This window comes from Lampris incognitus, chromosome 18 (assembly GCF_029633865.1).
Source record: "Lampris incognitus isolate fLamInc1 chromosome 18, fLamInc1.hap2, whole genome shotgun sequence".
Classification (NCBI taxonomy): domain Eukaryota; kingdom Metazoa; phylum Chordata; class Actinopteri; order Lampriformes; family Lampridae; genus Lampris; species Lampris incognitus.
This window is the reverse complement of record NC_079228.1, coordinates 8,290,665-8,302,811: the sequence shown is the minus strand read 5'-3', so window position 1 is coordinate 8,302,811 and position 12,147 is coordinate 8,290,665. Positions and strand designations below refer to the sequence as shown.

At 47.6% G+C, this 12,147-nt stretch overlaps 1 protein-coding gene across 4 annotated transcripts in view; it reads left to right on the top strand.

The window, feature by feature from the left end:
* The first annotated feature begins 850 nt into the window (after positions 1 to 850).
* The window catches only part of ube2e1 (ubiquitin-conjugating enzyme E2E 1), a 39,466-nt gene continuing 28,169 nt past the window's right edge, over positions 851 to 12,147 (top strand). The window contains exons 1-3 of one of the 4 annotated variants that reach the window (XM_056298932.1): positions 851 to 1,240; positions 2,982 to 3,139; positions 5,770 to 5,820. In XM_056298932.1, the coding sequence (XP_056154907.1) occupies positions 1,043 to 1,240; positions 2,982 to 3,139; positions 5,770 to 5,820 (407 nt within the window). In that variant the 5' untranslated portion in view covers positions 851 to 1,042. Of the gene's footprint in view, positions 1,359 to 1,397; positions 1,714 to 2,981; positions 3,140 to 5,769; positions 5,821 to 12,147 lie in introns of those variants that run through there. The other 3 variants (XM_056298934.1, XM_056298933.1, XM_056298935.1) reach the window with 3 other exon arrangements.

Here is a 12,147-nt window from a genome sequence, read left to right as displayed (position 1 = left end):
CTGACAGGTGGGCTAAGCTAACTGCTAACCCATGCAGACAGTCATCCTGGCTGGCGTTTGTTCCCTTGGACAGTGATTTTTTTTTATAGATATTTGTGTTAGTTTGGATATGTGTGTTAGTTTGGGTATGTGTGTTAGTTTGGGTATGTGTGTTAGTCTGGATATGTGTGTTAGTGTGGATATGTGTGTTAGTGTGGATACGTGTGTTAGTTTGGGTATGTGTGTTAGTGTGGATGCGTGTGTTAGTGTGGATATATGTGTTAGTGTGGATATGTGTGTTAGTTGGGATACGTGTGTTAGTGTGGATGTGTGTGTTAGTGTGGATATGTGTGTTAGTGTGGATACGTGTGTGTTAGTGTGGATATGTGTATTAGTGTAGATATGTGTGTTAGTGTGGATATATGTGTTAGTGTGGATATGTGTGTTAGTGTGGATACGTGTGTGTTAGTGTGGATATGTGTATTAGTGTAGATATGTGTGTTAGTTTGGATATGTGTGTTAGTTTGGATATGTGTGTTAGTTTGGGTATGTGTGTTAGTTTGGGTATGTGTGTTAGTCTGGATATGTGTGTTAGTTTGTGTGTTCTTGTAGTTTATGTTTGTGTTGTTGTCTTTGTGTTGTACTCCTGTGGGCTGGGGGAAGGGGCATGTCGTTTCATTTCATATACGCGAGTACATTGAATGAAACGACAAAGTGTCCCTGATCCCTAAATCCTGACGGTTTCGATGGGGGGACCAGCAGAACCAGCAGGTCTCTTGTCACGGCGGGTGGTGTTTTCAGCAGGGAATAGCTACACAGGTCGGGCCTCGATCAGTGAGCATCCGTCAGTCTTGCGTCGCCTCCACCGGTGTATTTTCTGCTTTTCAGCTTCGTGGAGACCTTCATCCTGACAACCTGACAACACACAACCCGTCTGACGTCATTTATTGAAAAAGTCCTCCGGCTTTTCAAATACCGAAAATAAACTTCAGCGACGCGGGCGAGAGGTTCCCATTAAAACGGGGTTGAATAGCGGGCGAAGCGGCTCCCGTTCCGACTCCACATGTGTCCGTCTTGTCATTGGCCCCGGCTCGCGCTTGGTCTCTCGCTGTCGCACCAGCACTTCCGCTCTGCGCGAGGAGGAGAAGGCACGCGTCCAGGCGCTCGGGGCTCGCGGACACAAAAGACAGGTAACGGAGACCGGAAGGCTCGCGGACGGGCTCGGCGTCGACGGCCCCCCCTCCCGGGGTCCGGCGCGGAGGTGGGTCCGGCGCGGGGTGGGTCGGGTCGGTCCCGTCGGCGGTTCTGCTCCGGGATCAGCTGCGTGTCGCCGGATGTTAAGACGAGCCGTGGAAAAGCTCCCGCGAGCGACACGTGACGTGGGTTTATACGCTCGTTTCTTTACCCGCGGTTCGGCTTTTCACGCGCGCGGGGGGGGGGGTTCGTCCCCCGGGTACCCGGGTACCCGGGTCGGGGCTCGCCGACTTTTTTCCCGCGAAAGTTTCGTTTGCCCGCACACGGCTGAGGCGAAGCGCTGCGGACCCCCCCCCCCCTCCGGGTCGAACGTGACGTCGCCCCGCCGCCGCCGACGGCGCTGGCTGCCGTGTCCGTTTGCAGCGGGTCGTCGGGCGGCTCGGCGGGGGTCACGGCGCTGCGCGGAGTTCAAGCCCGGCGGTCTGACCCGGTTCCCAACAAAACCCGGATCCGCGGTGTCGCGCCGCGCCGACATAACGCGTGAGTGAAGCTGCCCATGTCGTGTTATGGAAGAGGCCGAACAGTTATAACGCCGCCGACTTTCCTATGTAGTGGCCCGACGCGTGGTTAAGCGGCTAGTCCGGCTCTTGCCGTCCGACCGAGGCCGACGTTGGTGATGGAGGCGCCGTCGGTCTCAGAGACCCCGTTTACACTTGGTTTTAAAATGCGTGGCACGGTGGTTAGCGCGCTCGTCTCACAGCAAGAAGGTCCTGGGTTCGAGCCCCGGGGTAGGCCAACCTCGGGGGGGGGGTCGTCCTCTTTGTGGAGTGTGCGTGGTCTGCGTGGCTTTCCTCCCACAGTCCAAACACATGTAGGTCAGGTGAATCAGCTGTACTAAATTGCCCCTCGGTGTGTGTGTGCTGGCCTGGCGGGCTGTCCAGGGTGTCTCCCCACCTGCCGCCCACTGACTGCTGGACTTGGCTCCGGCAGGATAAGCGGTTCGGATAATGGATGGATGGGTCACGAGTGGGCAGCGAGACACATCGCCGTTTACACCTGTGTCTATCATGCGTCTGCAAATGCGTCCTGCTCACCACTGGTGATCAGATTTCGTTACTCACAAGAAGAAGAAGAGCTCATTACTGCCTACGTCACTTCCGCTACAAGGTCAAAGGGGCCTCAGTCAAACGCCAGATTTGCCGACTAGCTGTGAAAACAACAGCTAACGTTTGAGGAGGTTCCGAGCGCTAATATGCATGTTGCAGGTGTTGAGACTGACAGGACTGACGCTTCTGCCCAGATGGAGGTGAGGCGTCTCGTTTCACGTGCACTCCAACCACCTACACCCTCCTCTCCATTTTTTCGCAAGTTGGCGCGCTGTTACCAAAACCACCGCCACATCCTGCACTGATGACGTAGTTTCCTGTCACGTCCTTGTCGGGGACGCATCAGGACGCATCAGCGTTTACGCTACAACGGATATGTGGTCAAATGCGTCCCAGACCACCTCGGCAAGTGGTTTGAGTAAGCGGTTCGCAAAACATTTTGCTGGTCGTTTACACTTAGCGCCGTCCAAACAAAACAAAAACAAAAAACTCATTTTTAAACCAAGTGTAAACGGGGTGTAAGTGATGACGTCATGGGCAGTCAAACGTGTGGAGACTAGTCCGGGGCCGATCAGCTGACCGAGGCCGACGTTTATGATGGACTCAAAAAGTCGCAGCGTGTATTCAAGAGTGCTTCAACTGTGGTGTGTCTTTTTAAATTGTCCCCCCCCTTCTTCTTCTTCTTCTTCGTCTTCTTTAAAGACCGTTATGTCGGATGAAGATTCGCGTGCGAGCACCAGCTCTTCTTCCTCCTCTTCGTCGTCCACCCAGCATCAGACGGATACGAACGCCCCCAAGAAACGCGAGAGCAAAGCCAGCATGAGCAAGACCTCCAAACTGCTCTCCACCAGCGCCAAAAGGTGAGACACATAGACAGACAGACAGGCAGACAGACAGGCAGACAGACAGGCGGTCTCTGAAAGGTCAATTCAGTGCTGCCTCAGCTGATTTTACTGATGGACGGTGATGATAATGGAAAATGAATTAACCACCGGGCATTGGCCTGGAAAAAATGTTACCGCTGTGTCCCACGTTAGCTTATCCCCCTGTAAGGACCATAACACTGATTGTGTCACATCTCCGTAGACAATCTGGGTAACACTTTAGTATGGGGAACGTAGTCACCATTAACTAGGTGCTTATTAGCATGCAAATTAGCAACATATTGGCTCTTCATTGGTCATTATTACGTACTCATTAATGCCTTATTCTGCATGGCCTTATTATACAACCAGTAGGCCATTAACTATGAGTTTTCCCTCTATAACCTCAGAAGTATTGCTTATTAGTAGTACCATCTCAATATGCTTTGCTTAGTATGGCCTTTATAAGGTGGTAGTACCACAAGAAGAGTTATTCTCCCTTACTAACACTTAATGAAGATGGTCTGTTCTTACATAACAACACACAAAACTACAAGTGTTCATAGTGTTACATTACTCTAAATTAAGTTTTTGTTACTTAGAATATGTTCCCCATACTAAAGTGACATCTTGATCATTACTAATTCACTAGTAATTAAGTTTTTTTATGTTCCCCATACTAAAGTGTTACCACAATCTGATGTCAGAATGATGCACAGCTCCATGCAGGGGTGGGCAATCTTATCCAGAAAGGGCCAGGGTGGGTGAAGGTTTTTGTTCCAACCAAGCAGTTGGAACAGAAACCGATCCCACTAATCAACCAGTAGAGTCTTTGCTGAGGAACTTGATTTGGAGACACAGGTGTGTAATTGCTTCCACCCATCCATTATCCAAGCCGCTTGTCCCAATCGGGGTCGCGGGGATGCTGGAGCCTATCGCAGCAGTCATTGGGCGGCAGGCGGGGAGACACCCTGGACAGACAGCTTGGGTTGGCACAAAAACCTTCACCCAAAACGGCCCTTTCTGGATAAGCTCGCCCACCCCTGATTTAGAGGGAAAGGCTGAAACGGTACTGCTGAAGCTCCCAAAACGATGAAGTCAAAGTGGACTGAGTCCGGTCTAAACATATTTTTATATCTTCCCCAGCTTTGTTCATGCACTGGTTTCTGTCATTAAAAGAGTTTAGTTTCATAGACCGTGAGCCTCCCCGAGCGATAAGAGCAGCATGTGGGAGCTCTTAAATTGAGTTGTAAAACGTTTTTTGCGTTTGGCTTTTGTGGTGAATCTTTCCAAGCTTGTCTGTTTTGATTGTTGGAGATGTCAATTTGACACAGAATGAGGCAGCGGTACTGAGTCATATGCCACGGAGGACCTGTGTGTGCAGGATCTGATTCCACGGAAGCACTACATCAGCTGATTTCACTGACGAGTCTGCCCCTGTCAGGTTAAAGGTGTTTTAAATGAATATTTGGGTTTGTTTTTTTTTTACCGCCTGGGTCTTATTTTTGCAGTTTTTGCCATCATGCATGTTCAGTTATGATATAATTTTACTCACAGGCTTCATTTTGGAGATTGTAGACAAGGGACCATCGTTGGGTACTGCTTTACAGCAGTGTCTTATAGGGCGGTTGAACACGTGTCTTAAACCTGTCCTTTAAACAAGAACAAAACAAAAAAATCCAAGTACCACTGTTAGACAGCTTAGATCATTTCCCTTCATCTCTGACTCCTCAGTTGTGCTGCACAGGATTTTATTGATATTAAGATGCTCATTCTGACAAACTCAACCTGGAAGTAGCTCAACAATACAATCGACCATTGATAATATTGGACATTTCAGATAATAACTTTTAACTTGCACCCTCGTTTTCACTGAACGTTCAGTTTCTCCATAAGCCACTGTCAGAACGGTGTTCAGCGGTGGTCCCGTGTCTAGAATCTCAACAATAAAGCTGACGAGTGAAATGATATTGTAACCGATGTATGGACAGCAGAAATTACTAAAATAAGACCCAGGTTGTGTAAACTAGTGAAATCGGCTGGTGTGGTGTTGGGTTGGAATGATAATACACGTGGCCCTCCATGGCACATGAGTTAAAAGGCTGTCAAGAAGTAGCATGTTCTGGGCGTCCGGGTAGCGTAGCGGTCTATTCCGTTGCCTACCGACACGGGGATCACCGGTTCGAATCCCCGTGTTGCCTCCGGCACGGTCGGGCGTCCCTACAGACACAATTGACCGTGTCTGCGGGTGGGAAGCCGGATGTGGGTATGTGTCCCGGTCGCTGCATTAGCGCCTCCTCTGGTCGGTCGGGGCGCCTGTTCAGGGGGGAGGGGGAACTGGGGGGAATAGCGTGATCCTCCCACGTGCTACGTCCCCCTGACGAAACTCCTCACTGTCAGGGGAAAGAGGCGGCTGGCGACTCCACACGTATTGGAGGAGGCATGTGGTAGTCTGCAGCCCTCCCCGGATCAGCAAGAGGGGGTGGAGCAGCGACTGGAACAGCTCGGAAGAGTGGGGTGATTGGCTGGATACAATTGGGGAGAAAAAAGGGGGGGGGAGAAGTAGCATGTTCTCGTTTACATCAGATCAAATCAATTAACCTTTGATGCACGTGTTGTTGTTATAGAATTCAGAAGGAATTGGCTGACATCACATTGGATCCACCACCAAACTGCAGGTTAGTGAATAAGTGTGTTTATTTACCCCAAAGATCCAGAGTTTTTAACATATCGTGAAATTCAGGTGTAAGAAACCTCTTGGCCGTTGATTAGGTGACAAAGGGTCTGACTTTAATCGGTTGGGTTATTTCAAAAGTGAAAATATTGGTATATAAAGTCAAGTCAAATGTTATTTGTACAGAACTAAATCACAATTCAGTCCCAGAGGGCTTTATAGTAATATCACATTCTCCAACGGATAAAAATGAATGACTGCTTATTTGTTCTTACATCTTTGATTTGGATGAGGAAAAATTCCACAGAAAGTTAGAAATTATGTATAAATACTGAGAGGTTGTTGTGCTGTCCTCGATATATGTGCTATATTAGGGGTGGGGGAGCAGCACGGTGGCGCAGCGGTTAGCGCGGTCGCCTCACAACAAGGCAGCTTCTTAATTTGTGCTACAACATTTTGGCTATGGGCTTAAAATTGGATTATTACATATTTATAATTCATAAAAACATCAGACTGGCAGCGAGGTGGCGCAGTGTTTAGCACGGTCACCTCACAGCAAGAAGGTCCTGGGTTCGAGCCCTGGGGTAGTCCAACCTTGGGGTTCGTCCCGGGTCGTCCTCTGTGTGGAGTTTACATGTTCTCCCCGTGTCTGGGTGGGTTTCCTCCGGGTGCTCCGGTTTCCTCCCACAGTCCAAAGACATGTAGGTCAGGTGAATCGGCCGTACTACATTGTCCCTAGGTGTGAATGTGTGGGCCCTGTGATGGCCTGGTGGCCTGTCCAGGGTGTTTCCCCGCCTGCCGCCCAATGACTGCTGGGATAGGCTCCAGCATCCCTGAGAGCAGGATAAGCAGTTTGAATAATGGATGGATTAAGGGTGGGGGGAAAAATCGATTCTTAGATGCATCGAGATTCTCTCATAAAAGATTATGTCTTGATGCAGAAAACTCAGTAATCGGGAAAATTTAAAGCTCAATTCTTGACTGGGCTGTACGCTCCTTATGGCTGCCGCTGAACCAACTGGATGGTGAAACGTAATGGATGTAAAACATGTGCGTCGCGTTTACGTTCTAAGCTAGCCTACTTCTTCAGTTTTGCTGAGGCTGGCTGAGCGAGCGCGAGCAACCGGAGTTGGATACAGTCCGACCAGTGGCAGCTGGCCGGCCCGTAGAGGGGGCTGGGGCGCCGCCCCCTTCAAATATCAAGAGATGAAAATCTACTTAAACGTGTTGAATATAATTTAGTTGTATAGTGCAAGTAATGATGAACTAAAAGTGTTGTCAGGCTGTGAGCGCCTGTCAGCAGCCATTAAATATTGGTTCAAATGGTATTTGGTTGATTTCTGTCAGAATATGTTCCGGGATCCAGGCTTAAGAATAGGGGCGACAGAGCCTTTGCAGTAGCTGCCCCTGATCTCTGGAACAACTTACCAGTACACATAAGATCTGCTCAGACCCTAGAGACTTTTAAACCTTGGTTAAAGACCTATTCCCGCTGGCATTCAATTCAAGTTGAGCTTGACACTGGGATTTTATTGTGGTCATATACTTTTACTCTTGTGTTTTATTGTTTACATTTTATATTCTTTATCTAACATATCTTGTTATATTCATATGTGTCACTTATTTTATATTGTATTTAAAGCTTGTGCAGCACTTTGGTTCAACTGTGGTTGTTTTAAATGTGCTATATAAATAAATAAACTTGACTTGACTTGACTTGAATACATATACTTCCTGGGTGAGGGGCGCCGGCCAAACGATACCTTATGTAAGCCCTCAAACTTGTGGCGAGCAGGTGACCTGAGGCTGCTGTCTGATTGGTTTCTTCAGGTTTTCCAGGGGGCGCAGTTCTGTGCACCCCAGACACGCCCACTTCTATTGGCAGTGAGTTGGTATTGTTTTAATGTTTTTTGATCTAATGTGATTGGACAATTCTCATGGCTGTCAGTCATGGTCACACCCATCACGACGCCTCGTCTCGACTGTCAATCATCCACCTTCTACGAACCCTGATAAAATGTATAAGCCACATTGTCCTTAATAACTCTGTGAGTTTGGACATTAAAGCAGCTGTCAGGTGTGCTGCACCAAGGTAAATTGCGTCCCCCCCCCCCCCCAAAAAAATGTTTTAGCACCAGCCGCCACTGAATCCGACCGGCGCCCTCTGGCTTAAACGCCAGCGTATGGAAGCATTTTGGGCTTCTATGAAGTTGAAGGGAAAAGAGACCTGGACAAGAGCCAGACTGTATGCAAGTTGTGTCTAGCTAAAATAAAATATTTTGGGAGCACAACAAACACGAGGAACCATATTTCACGTTGGAGGAAAAACAGCCGGTTGTAGTTGCTGCCAACCAGAGAACAGTTGAACAAGTGATATCAAAGCTTCCACCGAACCCGGAACGGGCGAAGCGAATCAAAAAGTCGATCGCAACTTTTTACTACCAACGATCTGCACCCCTACTCAGTCACTGAGAACCAGGGCTTTCATGCTACGCTGCACACTCTGGAGCCGAGCTACAACACCCCATCTCGATGTTTTTTCACCGACACAGTGATACCCCACACCCTACAACGAAACCAAAACCAGAGTCATGGAATCACCGAGGAAAGAGGGTAGGATGGCAATAACGTGCGATGCATGGACATCCGTTGCTGCAGAATCTTATGTTACCGTAACTGCGCACCTTATTACCGATGACTGGCAGCTCGTGTCTCACGTGCAGGGATATAGTTACTGCACAGCAGAGCATGCAGACCCACTCCTGTTCTTACACAGAAACTTGCACATCCCAGCATCACCGGCTAAGCACATTTGCTGTGTTGCGCTTCCATGATTTCATTGTGGCCTATTATTTATATTTTCTCCATCATTTATTGTTTTACCACATCCATCCATCCATTATCCGAACCGCTCCTCCTGCTGTCACGGTTGCGGGGATGCTGGAGCCTGTCCCAGCACTCACTGGGCGGCAAAGCGGGGAGACACCCTGGACAGGCCGCCAGTCCATCACAGGGCTACAATAGGAGATCCACATTATCAAATTACCATTAACAAGGCTCATTCAGATACTAAGGGGAGTGTAGTAAATGTAGCATAAATACATGCACGGGTTAGTACCTTTTAATACTGAGAGGCGACAAGACAAGTTTTAAGCATGTTTGATGATTTAGGAAAAACTTCATGTATTGTGGTTCTACTGCCAGTAGTAGGTTGCCAAGCAGTCTCCGTGCAGACGACAGCCTACGTGCTGTAATGTCGGCTCGATAATGAGAAAACCTCACCAGTGTCAATGCTCAGTAAATAAGCGACAAAACGTGGAAGCTGAAATCAACAGCTACAGATGGAAAGCTGCTCAGGGGGCAGCAAATACAAGTGAGGCTGACAGTGTCTTTTAACAAAGGGAAATTGTTTCAAAAAAAATAAAGCTGATATAACGGCCTGTAATCCCATTGTTTTAAGTCTGACTCACCGTGTGCAAAGTCTATGCTGTCACAGCATTTACGTAGGCAGTTTTACCACATATTCCACAGAGAGCGTTAGTTTTGTATGAGAGCTGGTACAGAATTTTGTGTGGTTTTTATATGAAAGCTGTTTTTGATTTTAATATACAGCAAAATGTTTTGGGGGGTTTTTTGTCCGAGGGATTCTGTGCCCATTGCCCACGACAGGAGGATTTCGGTTGAAGTCTTTATTATGTATTTGTGAATGAGGGCACCTTTTTATGTCAGCAAGTGATTGCTGAAGTCTTGCTGAAGCCCTTGTTGATTTACAACAAGGATGCTGCTACAGACACACTTTTGTTCCTTTTCTTGTTGGTTCTTTGCGATGCTGGGAAATGTGGCCTTTCAGTTGACACACCTCTTCTGTTTGTTACTGTATTGATAAAAGATAATGGAAGCAAATTCATCTGTTTATTTTAATTATGGATCATCACAAATATGCAATGTTTTAAAAGTAGCAAGTAGTCACACAGTGAGAAAAAATAAATCATGTATAGAAATCAAAAATGTTGATGCATCAACAATCGTTTTATAATCGCATCGTAGCCCCCTGAATCGGAATTGAATCGTGATGTGCCTCGAGATTCCCACCCCTGTGCTGCATATAACTTGACAGTCAGACAGATAAACGCATTCCTAACATCAAGACTCTGAAGACAGTTGGTTAATTGACATTGCAAGGAAAGGTGAAACTAAAACATACAAGAAGCATAATAAACACTTCTTGCTTTTAATATGTACAGATATACACAATGTAAATATACCAACTCAGTCTTTCATATGAATTAAATCCTTGTTTTTTTACTGTTGCAGATTGTGTTCATTGTATATTTAACTTCAAATGTAATGTATGGCATATTTTAACATGGAATCAATTATCTGTTCATTTATTTATTTATGAATATTATTATATGAGCTTAGGCCCTGTGATGGCCTGGCGGTCTGTCCAGGGTGTCTCCCCACCTGCCGCCCAATGACTGCTGGCATAGGCTCCAGCATCCCCGCGACCCTGAGAGCAGGATAAGCGGTTTAGATAATGGATGGATGGATGGATTATATGAACTTACAATGGCCTAGGGACAGTGTAGCCATTAGCAACAGTAACTCGGTAGATACAATAAAACACCAGCTCACTTACTTCCTGATTACTGGTCACATGACATAACTTCCTGTTACTGACATCCTGTGATTCTTAAAGTGACCACAACAAAATACAGAAACACAAAAAATTACTTTAGAAAACGGAAACAAGACTTCTACCATATTAACATAGTTGTAACAAAACACTCCTCGCCCGGCTTGATTACATGTCACTCAATAAATCCATGACACTTCATCTATTTAGGCATCTGGGGGGAGAAGAAGCACTGTCTCTAACAGGCCTAAGAAAGAGTGTAGCCCCTCCTGGTTTAATAACCTTCACTTCAACCTGGTGCACCTTCCCGTCTTTGCTAGGGAAGGTCTGTGTTACCAGTCCAAGAGGCCATTCATTTCTTGGTACTTGGCTGTTCTTGAGGAGAACAACACTTGGCTTGACGTTTGGATGACTGGACTGCCACTTTTTGCATGCCTGTAGTGTTGGGAGGAATTGCTCCCACCATCTGCCCCAGAAGGTGTTGGGACAGGTGCTGAACTTGCCGCTACTGGAGCTTGTAGAGGTCTGAAACTCCAGACTCACCTACTGGAGCAGGAACAATGTTCACCTTTTGCATGAGAAGAGCCGCTGGTGTGAGTATAATCAGGGGCAGTTGCCACAGGAACAAGAGGCCTGACATTAATAATGGCTGCTGCTTCTGCCATGAAGGTCACCGGCGCTTCATGGATAAGTTTGTCTTTCAGCTGGAGGAACATGGAGTCCAGAATTCTCCTTGTAAGACCAATCATTCTTTCCCATGTTCCACTGCAGTAGGAAGCATGCAGAGGATTAAAAGTCCAAGTGCAACCTTGGTCTGACGGTCAAGTCTTCACAATTGTGCTGTCAATGCTTGAAGGTATCTTCAAGTCCTTACAGGTGCCAATGAAGTTAGTGCCACAGTCCAAACAAATATGTTTGACTGGCCCGCACACAGCAAGAAAATGCCTTAGCACATTGATGAAGCTGGTTGTGTCGAGGGATTCTATGACTTTGATATGAACGACTCTTATGCTCATACACGTAAAGATTACGGCCCATCGGGTGTCCGGGTGGTGTGGCGGTCTATTCCGTTGCCTACCAACACAGGGGTTACCTGTTTGAATCCCTGTGTTACCTCTGGCTTGGTCGAGCATCTCTACAGACACAATTGGCTGTGTCTGCGGGTGGGAAGCCGGATGTGGGTATGTGTCCTGGTCGCTGCACTAGCGCCTCCTCTGGTCGGTCAGGGCGCCTGTTCGAGAGTGGAAGGGGAACTGGGGGGAATAGCATGATCCTCCCACACACCATGTCCCCGCGGTGAAACTCCTCACTGTCAGGTGAAAAGAAGCTGCTGGTGACTCCACATGTATCAGAGGAGGCATGTGGTAGTCTGCAGCCCTCCCTGGATCGGCAGAGGGTGTGGAGCAGCGACTGGGACAACTCAGAAGAGTAGGGTAATTGGCCGGGAAAATTGGGGAGAAAAAGGGGGCGGGGGAAGAAAAAAAAAGAATACGGCCCATCGTTTACTGTGTGAAAAGCCTCCTCTGGTCTGACGTGAGGAGACAATCCAAGGGCCAAACATGTCTAGCCCAACATTTGTAAAGGGAGGGTCTGTTGAAAGACGATCTGCTGGAAGGCTGGCCATTTTTTGGATGCTAAGTGGAGCTCTGAGCCGTCTGCAAGTTACGCATCGGTGGATGCTGCTGCTCACTTTTC